The 11,989-nt window shown below is 39.3% G+C and overlaps 2 protein-coding genes across 3 annotated transcripts; both read left to right on the top strand.

Moving 5' to 3' along the window:
- The first annotated feature begins 714 nt into the window (after positions 1-714).
- Positions 715-1,962, top strand: LOC112566080 (protein Ycf2-like). Its single transcript, XM_025242025.1, has one exon. It carries the CDS (start codon positions 715-717, stop codon positions 1,960-1,962), a length of 1,248 nt encoding a protein of 415 aa, XP_025097810.1.
- A 6,828-nt stretch (positions 1,963-8,790) lies between these two features.
- Positions 8,791-11,764, top strand: LOC112566538. 2 transcript variants are annotated; one of them, XM_025242764.1, is made up of 2 exons: positions 8,791-8,976; positions 10,592-11,764. In XM_025242764.1, the coding sequence occupies exons 1-2, from the start codon at positions 8,834-8,836 to the stop codon at positions 11,358-11,360; spliced, it is 912 nt and encodes a 303-aa protein (XP_025098549.1). In that variant the 5' UTR covers positions 8,791-8,833; the 3' UTR covers positions 11,361-11,764. The 2 variants fall into 2 exon arrangements, 1 of the variants encoding a protein (XP_025098549.1); XR_003099624.1 differs by lacking the exon at positions 8,791-8,976 and adding an exon at positions 9,714-9,779.
- Positions 11,765-11,989: the final 225 nt, after the last annotated feature.

Genomic DNA, 11,989 nt, shown 5'->3' with positions numbered 1-11,989 from the left:
CCACGCCTTCTGGTAGTGATTTCGGGCCACCCTCCGCGGCGGGGTAAAACCCCACAGGAAACGAACAAGTAGGGAGTGGAAAGAATTTTACTTTTCTGGGTGGCGAGGTGGATATCGGCCGACAGAAAGTCCGTCGGGAGAAAGGACGTAAAAGACCCACGGGACTCTGAATTATACTGAGTTGTGAACTTTAACTGACGAAACTGTGGACACTGGAATGATTAGGACAGTGTGAACTTTAAATGACGAGCATATAACAAGTGGAGTCATCACGCCAGTGCGAACTTTAACTTGTGAATATTGGATGTATCAGCGACCAGCACCATAGCGAAAAAGCCAGAAAGCTAAGTTTGAGATTACCTATGGAATGCTTGCAAACTATCTTCTTGAACTATCTTCTTGTAAATATATATGCACTCTGTTAATTATATTCTTATCATTAAGTTTGAAACCTTGTTATTGAATCTGTTGTAATAGGTGTGTGGGAGAATGCTAGATGACTGAATGCAATAGTCAGACATTGCGCACAGGGCCCACGTAACGGTACGTTACAACTGGCGAGCCTGACGTAGAGTATTAATTTATTAAGTTAAATTAATCTGATGCGAACTGTGGAATACTTCTGATAATTGTTATAGCATTGGTATTTGTGCTTTTTTTTTTTAAGTTGTGATACCATATATCTAGAATTTGCTTTGTGTTTAAATTGGAACCATGGGTGGCAATGACATAGAGTTTCTAGAAAAGGCGCTCGAGGTTATGCAACAGCTAGAGCGAGAGGGGGAAAGGAGGGGATATAGTGGTGACACCCTCGGTAACTTTATTCTGGAGGGACTTGACGTGTTTGACAGACAAAGACACGAGTCAGAAAGGAAAAAAGTAGAAGCAACGTTAGAAGGGAAAAGGCTAGTGGAAGAAAGAGAAAGACTAGCGTTAGAAAAAACTAAATTAAAGTTAAGGGGAATCATCAAAAAGAGCGAATTAGAAGACCGGATAGAAACTGAAAAGGAAAACCTTGGCAGAGACATTGTGAATGTGACATGGAGGCATTTCGGACGTCACGCATTCGTTGAATCTGAAGTGCAGAAACTAGAGCACGCATCCCAGGAACGCATTAGAAAGTTGGAGCTAGGATATTGGTTAGAGATTGGAGAGAAACAACAACAAGTCGAAAAGATGCAAGTAGAGATAGAGAAAAGGATAGAGGCGAACAATCGCCTACTGCAAGAGATTGAATCGCAATATTACGGGGGACCACCCTTCCCACCAAGTTTTACACCCCAGGAACCAAAAGCCGCAGCAATCAAGGTTCAAATGACGGACAATGATTCACACGATGCTGAGAATTTCAGAACGACTAGCCAGCACACCACATATGCCATAGAGATAGGGGATGGTGAAAGCGAAAAGGTTGATGTTGAGACCGGTTCTGTAGATGATGACGGAGAAGAAACGAAAGAGCTGGATATCAAAACAGACAGCGAAACCCACCAGCTCCTTGAGAAGAAACCTGTGGTAGAAAGCACCGCAGAGTCCGAGACTCAACAGAAGAATGAAGAGGTGGAAGTCGAGAAGACACAGTTAACAGTGGAAGAGAAACCACCAGAAAAGATCTGGATAAAAAAGATTCAAGGACATACTGATGATTTTGAACCGGCTCTTCCGCAACCCAGAAATTCAATAGATAATAAGGATGATGAGGACGAAGAGAATGACGTCACGACAAGCTCGGCAGATCCTAATGAAAAAGAAACCAACGAGCTGAATGGCACAACAGAGAGCCAAACCTACCAACACCCTAGAGAGAACCCTGTGGTAGACAGAATGACAGAGAAGGACGCTCAGACGAAGCAAGAAGCAGAAGGAAACGCTAGGTCGAAGGAAGAGAACAATGAGCTAACTGCGGAGAAGAATCAAACTGAAAAAGTTCGATTAAAAATGATTCAAGAAGAGGTGACTTGAGCCTGGCTAATAACTTGAACCTGACTAAGTGTGTGGAGAGCGGATCAGAATCCAGAATAGAGAAAATGATCCCAAAAATTGAGAACGGAATTAAGCAGTTAGGAAAGGCAATCAAGTCCAAAATGAAGTTGTACGAAGAGAGCAAGTACTACTCTGCTTGTAGGGATCGTGCTAAACGGCACCAGTCGAAACTTCTAGCAACGAGAAGAAAGCCAAAGAGAAAACGGCATCGTAGACATCGGGCCACGCCGACCACAGTAGACGGGCGGCACACAGTAGACAAAGAGAAAGGAAAGAGAACACGAAAACTGTATTCTAGCCCCTGGGTCACAGTAGACGGGCCTGACATAGAGGGTGCCCGTGGTAACAAGAACAAACAGACAAAGACAAGACGGAGAAAACTGCACTATAGACAGCTGGTTACCTCCACCATAGTATATGGGTTACAGACAACTAGCATGTAACGAGGTAGATTATCAGGTTTTGACCACTTTTGTTGTTGACTGTATTATGACTATGATGATGATTGCGATGATGACTTTGATGGATGATTATAGCTATAGTAAGTACAGGAGTGTACTAACGACGATTTTTTTTCTCCTCTTCTATGATAATAATGAAGATGATGATTGCTGTATGGTCAACGATGACGATGAGGAGGAGGATTGCACTAACAATGAATTTGTATTATGATGATGTTTTATAACCAGTCTCCGTGCGTATCAGCTGTTCACAATCTGCAGTACTGCAGTTGGCCTTTTATGTAACACGCTATCAACACAGCTAACACTGAAAGTTTTTTTTTGTGTGTGTGTGAGGGTATTGTACACAATGGATGTATTGATGTGCAATGTGTTTTGGACCCAGGGCCAGCTATGTTCTTGTAAAGGTTATAGTGGCATGGGAAGGCTAGTCCTGAGAGGATAGTCTGTGGGGTAGCACAGTAAGGTGTACCTGTATTATGTGATGGGTTCACCGCCGTTTTTCTCCACCAAGCGGAACATGCGGTACCCAAAGGCGGCAGAGTAAGCGTCTGCGCGCCAGCAGAACCCGAGGGGTTGCTGTACAGCGTCGGGGACATAGGTCACGACGAGTTTTTTTTGACAGGGGATGACCACCAACCAAATGGGGTACCCCTAGTGTAACCGGCTGAAGTGTTAAAAGCCGCAGTGGCTAGGCAGTTGTGTGAGAAAAGTGCATGTGCTACTGCACGAACCAGATTGCTGAACACGCTGTGTAAAACGCACACTTTTATCGAGAGGAGATGGTTCTATGTAGAGTAGTCTTTGCAACACGCAATTTTTTTTGAGGTGTTTTGAGGTGCATTGGTTTATGTGGTAATAGTAACTTTTTTTTCTTTTTATGAATGTTCATGGCTGTAATTGATTACTGGTTGCTTTATTCATTTAACAGATGCTTATGTGGTAATGATTTTACCAACTGTTTGGATTTAATTGAACTATGCTAATTCATTTCACGTCATGTTATTATGTATGGATTTGTATTTTGAAAAATTGTGCCTTAGCAGGCACAATTTTTCCCCCGGAGAGAGGAGTGTTGTAGAAAATGTATTTCTACCCATTGTCTTTTTGTTGAGGTGTTTAGTGTGTTGGTTGCTTGGTTAGGACAAATGGTCGATTCTGTAGTTAAAACAGGGACAAAACATCATGTGCGGGCCAAGCTGGCACATCTCCCCTGGCTAGCGCGACAACCATCTCGCTGCCGGTGTCCAGTGTCGGTGTCAACTTCGTCCGAGCACCTGACGTGGACGGCCGCGCGTGACGTACGGCCAGGGGAGATAATTGTTCCACGCCTTCTGGTAGTGATTTCGGGCCACCCTCCGCGCGGGGTAAACCCCACAGGAAACGAACAAAGTAGGGAGGAGTGGAAAGAATTTTACTTTTCTGGGTGGCGAGGTGGATATCGGCCGACAGAAAGTCCGTCGGAGAAAGGACGTAAAAGACCCACGGGACTCTGAATTATACTGAGTTGTGAACTTTAACTGACGAAACTGTGGACACTGGAATGATTAGGACAGTGTGAACTTTAAATGACGAGCATATAACAAGTGGAGTCATCACGCCAGTGCGAACTTTAACTTGTGAATATTGGATGTATCAGCGACCAGCACCATAGCGAAAAAGCCAGAAAGCTAAGTTTGAGATTACCTATGGAATGCTTGCAAACTATCTTCTTGAACTATCTTCTTGTAAATATATATGCACTCTGTTAATTATATTCTTATCATTAAGTTTGAAACCTTGTTATTGAATCTGTTGTAATAGGTGTGTGGGAGAATGCTAGATGACTGAATGCAATAGTCAGACATTGCGCACAGGGCCCACGTAACGGTACGTTACAGACCTTCTGGCAACTGATAACGGCAACGTCTTACTACGTCCAACATCGGAACCTGGTCGACATCTTTGACAGCACTGTCTACGGGTTTTGCCTTCCATTCATCTTTAATGTCATCGTTGCAGGCTGTTCTGTGGCGATGATCCTGAAGTTAAAGAAAACTGTATCTTGGAGAGATAAGGCATCGTCGGCCATGTCCACCAAGGAAGCCCTGCTGACGAAAATGTTGGTCTGTCTTTCCATCCAGTATAATATTTTCTCGGCGCCCAATTTTTTCCTCCGATCCACCGCAATGTTTGAATCAGGTCTGAGTGGCACTGGGAAATATTTCAACACGTTTATGTTGATGACCAGTGTCTGTGAGATCTGTACTTTTCTGAACTCAACCTTTCCTTTCCTCGTGTACTATTTTGTTGGATCGAAATATAGAGAAACTTTACATGTTATGTTTAACTTAAGGAGAGAAATTTCTAGGAAAACCAGTGATATAACACGAAGTGGTAAATGATGCTACTATGAGGGCTGAACTGAATTCAAGCCTGGTCATACTAGTAGCAAATCATAATCGTCCTACTAAATGCTTTTGTAACCCACGCTTTGAAAAGTTCACTTAACAAAAAAGTTATTCTTCATCGGCAAGTTCATGAAATATAATGTACTGATAACATGCGAGTGAAACAAATTCTAAGTTTAAAGATACTTTTCTTTCAATCGAAAATATGATAATAATGTTATAAAATGGTACAAAATAATGATGTATGATATAATACAGAGGTCAGCAGATGCTGAAGTGGAGAAACCTAACAGGCCAAATCGTCGTCACCGTTGTTTTGCAAGTCATCTTTAAAAGACTTTTAAGCCACCCGCATCAACATGATGTTCTGGAAACAGTGGATAATGGAGAGATTCAGCAGGTGTACCTAACTAGATTGTACCTACTGGATTTTGTTTTACTTTTTTTGTGAACATTTACGCTCAACATTATTTATGCTAACAAACGGGTGTGAGGTTGTTGAAACTTTTAGTTATTTACCTGACATTGATTTGTAAAATCATGTTCTTGCAAACCCTATGATACACGGAGAACCCACGAAAAACATTTCAAAGAATTTATAAGAAATTATCTACTTGTGTTATGAATGGTCAGCCCGCATCAGAATTAAAAGAGCTGTGTGTTTATCAGGAAGCACGACTTAAAATATTGGATCGCTACTCTTTTATAGCCACACTCAAAATTAGCCAGAGTTAGTGAAGATTGATATTTGCGGTGGTGAATATGTCAAAAACTTTCAAAATCCTTTCTGGCAAGATGTGATGAGGCATTATAAAAAGTTTATTAATAAGTGCATCCCAAAGTGTAGTGAAGATTTTCTTGGGGAGCACAGTCACTTTAATGGTACTATTATCAGAGGCAGAAAAGTTGTATATAATTATTAAGAAAAATTCTGATGCAAAAGTTATACAATTAGAGGACCTCACTAATATTGATGGTACATTTCTGATTCTTGATGAATTCTATATTAGGTGTACGGCCTTAACCAGCACAGACTTTTTAACATACATGGGCTTGATACAGTCCACAAAACAATTAAAAAACATGTATTTCCATGCTAGTCTCTTTTCATAAATATGTTAATAGGGGATGACCTATCATTAGAAAAAGGAACAATGTTAATAGGGGATGGGATATCATTGGAAAACAGAACAAACAAGTTTCAAAAATTCAAGAAAATAGAGTGAATCCATCTGCACTCAGAAAATAGCAAACTGAATTAAAAAAATGTTTATGTTTTACTGAGTGGGGTTGCTAGCCCCACGCCCAACCCTTCTCTTTTATCCGGCTTTGGGACTGGGAGGCTCCCATGGGGGTTTCCAGGCGGAGTTTGCATCTATTAATACCCCACAAACATCCTTTCAGAAAAATGGCTTCTTTTTTAGTCATGATATTTCTTAAATAACGGTATTATTTATTTTAAAAAAGTACCTTTAAAGTAACTGAGGGTGGTCTCGAGATAACTAACATACAACAAATGTTAAAACCTGATTTGATTTGTGTAAGTTTAACCTGTCTTTCTGTGGCAATTGCCTCATTACTGCGCATGGAAGGGAGAGATGGTAGGTTAATGAAACTTTTGACAAAAATTGTATTGCATTTAAAGACCATGGTTTGTGTTTTAAAAGTTATTGACATACATAGGCAAAATATATGTTCTGTAATAACACATACACTTAGATTTTCCATGGTGTATTTGTGTTGTTTGGATTATATCGCTGTATGTATAGATTGGTGAGCTCCTAATAAAGATCCAATTAAACTCTTTCTCTCTATTATATATATACTTATGTTTGCTTACAATTTTAATGTTCATTATTATCACGAATTTATAACAAATATTTTAGATAAAAGACTCATCTAAAACATATCACTGTCGCGTAACCGCCCCCGACGTCGCCGGATATACGCTTGCAACCGCTGAAGCAGCCGCACAAACACACAAACACACAAACACACAAACACACAAACACACAAACACACAAACACACAAACACACAAACACTCGTTCTGCCGCAGCTGAACGCGGACCACACAACACTAACAAAGACAAAATGAACGGTACAAACAAACAAATTTATCACACAAATTTTTTATTTGGAGGGAAAAAACTTCCCTCTGCACAGGCGGGATTCGAAGGTAAAAGGAAAAAAAAAATGAAAGCAAAAGGAAAAAAACCCAGAGTATACTAATATTTTATAATCTATAACTATTTGTTTAGGAGTTTGTTTCACAGACAACAAAAGAAGACTGCCTACCAAAGTATCAACTCTAATGCGAACACTTGTACACACGCATACGTCGCAGTCTTCTCGTGAGAAAAACAATGAATATACACTTGTATAGTACTCTAGGTCATGCTATTGTAACTACATAATTATAATAGGAAACAGGGCTCAGACTGAAACCTGTGGCCTAATAACTTTCCAATGAATTTCAACAAATGTGTCTTAGGGATTTTTTTCCTGACAAAAGAGTGAAGGAAATCTAATAACTAATGTTAAATGGACAAACATACCTTCACCAAAGGTTTTCTTAAACGCAAGTGAAGATAGGAAGGCAGGGAAGTATGAAGAAGTAGAGTCTGGAGAATGAAAAGTTAGATAATTAACAAATATACACATATCGAGACGGGAATAAGTGTAGAGGTTCACAAAACACTAAAATGTATTTCAGCAACTCTCCTGCTATGTGAATCTGCTCAATGAAGACCGTTCATGGTAAAAAAAAGAAGTTAAAAATTACTTGAAACTGGTTCAATTAAGTGGCAAGAAAAAGAATAAATTTAAGTAAAACTAATGTTCCAATTCAACTGAGAGAAATTATTCTAGCAGTATTTTCTAAAAAGTAAATAAAATAATGCCTTATGTTAAAATTTAACAAAATACTAAATTTGTGGCAGTGACAAAAATAAAGATGGGACCAGAATAGGAAAAAAAAAAAGAATTGGCAACAACCCCCTTTTTAGTGATGTAAAATCACGAAAACAAACTTTTGGTGTTAAAAATAATGCTAAATTCCTATAAATTATTTACAAATGATTATTTTATTAGATAAATGTAAATAGTTCTTTTAAATCTTCTTTTCTTGTAAAGGTTATTTGTTCAAGAGTTTATTTCTGAAGAGCTCGAAGAAGACGGCCGCCCCCCAAGTTCACACACTCAAGATGTACAGACTAATACTACACTCCCAGTAAACTTATTTACCAACTTACAAATTAAATACAGGCGCAAGTAAATATACAGCGACGAGAATACGTGCAGGGGATCAGATAAGATAGACCTAATTTACTCCAATTATAATGTTAATAATCGCTGGGTGTGGCAGGGTACGTGTGCAAAGGTTTCTGTGTATATAAGAGCGTGTTAAGATTCAAGTCCCGAGTAAAGACATAGCGGCAGAAACATCTGTTTATGTTTATTTTTTGTTTAAAATAATTAAAACAAATTTCTAGTTTCCCTTCAACCGTCTTGGGACAGTTTGATTTAAACTTTGATGTACCCTCTGCTCTACCTATCTGCAACAAATAGGCATTGGTTATTACTGACTTGTGCTATGATACTTTTGTCGGAAAGGATGAAGCTTGCAAACATGGCGAAGTGTCTGTTAAATACATCTTTAAATAATGTTTAGAATACCGTTCGCTGACCCAGCGTTCATTTGAAACCAGTAATCAGGGAGAAGCAAAGCTTCATCAGAATCAGTGAAGCCCTCATGTCTACTTTACCGTTCAGGTCTGCTACCAGGAATGAGACACAAGCAGATGGAGAAGTGATGAGTTCTGTGACATCATCAACTACCCCAGAGGGATGTCTTGTGCTGCAGTCATTCAGTCTCGTTCCTTGGGAGAACCCGGAGGACCTTGTCACCGCTGACGTTGAAAACCTCGTGGACCGCATCAAGGCCGCCATTGTCGTTCCACTCGTCTGTATAATAGGTTTTCCTACCAACTGCCTCAACATGGCCGTCTTCTACAAACTGGGGCTAAGGGAGAGAATCAACACATGTCTCTTTATTCTCTCGTTTGTAGACCTACTTTATCTTGCGTTCGCTTGTCTGCTTTATGGAGAACGCGCGTTTGCATTGTCTCCCTCTCATCCACGGTATGTAAAAGAAACATCTGAATCCATGAGATCTGTAAGAAAGGTTTTAGCAGGATTCAAGAAAAAGTACTTCTAAATCTCTTTCTCTGTCTGTCTGTCTCTCACTTTCTAAGCCTTAATACAACGATTACATAGGAAAGGAAATATAAATCAGCCTAGTAACTTCAATAAAACATTCCTTTTCAATGTCTGATGTACAATGTTTACCTCTTTTCTGGGAAAAATATGATAAAGATTAATAAACTATTGGTCAAGATAAGAGGTTAGACAAGATTTCTCTTTTTTCGGTCTCAAAATTCTAAACTATGCGACTGGCCTGTGAACAACGCACGTCAGGTGACTACACAGCAAATTCAGTGATAATAGAATGGACAACAAATGAGTACTTAATGGCGTTTACTTACCGAGTTTAGTTTGTACTGTGAAGCTGTTGGAATTCGCTCACAATAAAACTTTAAAACCAGCCTTTCATTTGAAGGCAGCCGTCCCAGATGCTATCTAAAGACTCCATCGATGTGAGCCATGCTGTTTGTTTATCTTTGTCTGTGTTACAACGTTACGGACTGCCGATGTTCATTGTTTAATAATAAACTAGATTGTTAAATCAGAGACAAAGGAGTCACGGCTTTTAGGAAAAAATGTTTACAACTGGTTATTAATTTTTTTCTGATAATTATGTCTTTGTTTCTTTTTATGCGCGCGCAGTGAGAATGAGAGTTATGTCCCTTCGCCTAACAGTCTGAGTGTATCGGATCGCCTTGATTTTGTTTATGATTTGTGGTCGTGCTTCAATTTGGATAAAGGTGTTGGACCTTCATGTTTACGTGTACTTCTGCTGGGTTTTCTTCCTCTTCTGGTTTGCAGCAGGATGGTTTATAATGTATATAATATGTATAATTGTATATAATGTATTGCTATTTTAAAGTGCGAACTGTTTGGATCTATTTGCTGGATTCTACTCCACTATGCTTCACTCGCTTCGGTAGGGACCTTGAGCTGTATTGAATAAACTGAAGTGGTGTTTACCTTTTCCAGTTTCGTAAGATATTCCTTCACATTCTCAAGATTACTCAATATCTTCCCAGTATTTTACCGATGTGACTAACATTATTCTCTAGAGTCCTTACCGTTAAATCTACAGTTATCGCCCTTTACTGCCAACGCAGTGAGTCCTCGCATTGCTCTTCTACATCTTTGTCCCTATTTTGTTAACCTGTTCTACATCTTTCTATTTTATTTTGTGATCTTGTTCAGCTCAATGAGTCCGCTTTTGACTGATGTATTGCGCCTTATAAATTCCCAATTATTGTTATTGTTGTTGTTATCATATCATCATCATCATCATCATCATCATCATTATTATGCTGGGTCGTGCGCTAGTTTGTTGAAATATATGTGTGTGTGTGCAAGATGAGGGATATGTACCTATCGCTGGCTCATTCTTCTTCCTCTCTTCGCTTTCTGTTTTATTCGCTGTTTCTCTAACACGTTCTCGTCTTACGATGAAACAACTCTTATGTGCACACCTTAATGTTTTCTCAATCTCTTCACTGAGTAAACAAATAAAACAACAGCGAATGAAGTACAAGAATAACAATGGCTGCTTTGTTTTCAGGTACGGTTCCACCTTTCGTTTTGCTGTTGAAAACCACTTTTACGGGTTATATGGAGTCGCCTGGGCAACAGCCTTCGTCTCTGTCGTCATTGCAAGTGAGCGATGTTTCTGCATCTACTTTCCTCTCCGAGCACAGAATTTTATCAAGACTAAGACGATGGCCATCTTCCTAGCGTTGTCCTGTATTTTCATTACTTTAGGATTTTACGTGGTTAGTGAGAAATACAACATGATTTGCGTCTATGACGTGGAACGTAACGTGACTTTCTGGCAACTGATAACGACAACGTCTTATTACGTCCAACATCGGAACCTGGTCGACATCTTTGACAGCACTGTCTACGGGTTTTGCCTTCCAGCCATCTTTAATGTCACCGTTGCAGCTTGTTCTGTGGCGATGATCCTGAAGTTAAAGAAAACTCTATCTTGGAGAGATAAGGCATCGTCGGCCATGTCCACCAAGGAAGCCCTGCTGACGAAAATGTTGGTCTGTCTATCCATCCAGTACAATATTTTCTCGTCGCCGAACTTTTGTATCCGATCGGCTGGAATGTTTGAATCAGGTCTGAGCGGCTCTGGGAAATATTTCAACACGTTCATGTTGATGGTCAGTGTTGTTGAGATCTGTTCCTTTCTGAACTCATCGATTCCTTTTTTTGTGTATTATTTTGTTGGATCGAAGTATCGAGAAACCTTACAAGGCCTGTTTAAATCCAGGCGAGAAATTTCAAGAAAAACTACCTTATATAGCACGAATTCATTAGGATGACAACATTTTTTTGTAGGGGAAGCAGAGATTTCAAGAGTTGAATTACAGATTAAAGCCTAATAGGTTTATTTCATGACATAAAATGCGATGTGGAATGTAAAAAAAACAAAACATTTACACGAATAGCATTAATCATACATAGCGCACAAAGAAGTGTGTGTTTGTGGCAGGCTGAGAGAGAGAAAGGAAGAGAAGAGAGAAAAATGGGAAGGAGAGAGGATAGAGTGATTTTTTCCAAATTTTCCTAATTTTTCCTGATTTCTTCGAGTGGCTCAAATGTAGATGGTAACTTTTAACGTGAAAAGTACCTAACATTACTACGTCTTGTAATTAGATACCAGTCTTTTGAAAAACTATGATTAGACATTTTCTCTTTTTTAAGTAAATAAAGGTAAAGATCTTTCCATAATCGTTTTAATGTCGTCTGGAAGGGTGGTGTTAGAGACCTCACTTTTCTCGAGGGCAGCATTATTAAGGAGAGATAAAGCCCTACGTCTTATTGACAGTTTACAGCTCTAATTTTGTTGTGTTTAATGGGAGCTACTTTTTGAGGATGAAAAAATGGCACCTTAAAAATGAAGACATAATTGCTGGCAATATGGACAAATATCTTGGATAGATTTTTATTT

Source organism: Pomacea canaliculata, linkage group LG6 (assembly GCF_003073045.1).
Source record: "Pomacea canaliculata isolate SZHN2017 linkage group LG6, ASM307304v1, whole genome shotgun sequence".
Lineage (NCBI taxonomy): Eukaryota > Metazoa > Mollusca > Gastropoda > Architaenioglossa > Ampullariidae > Pomacea > Pomacea canaliculata.
Note: the sequence above shows the minus strand (reverse complement) of the source record. Positions and strands in the feature narration are given on the sequence as shown.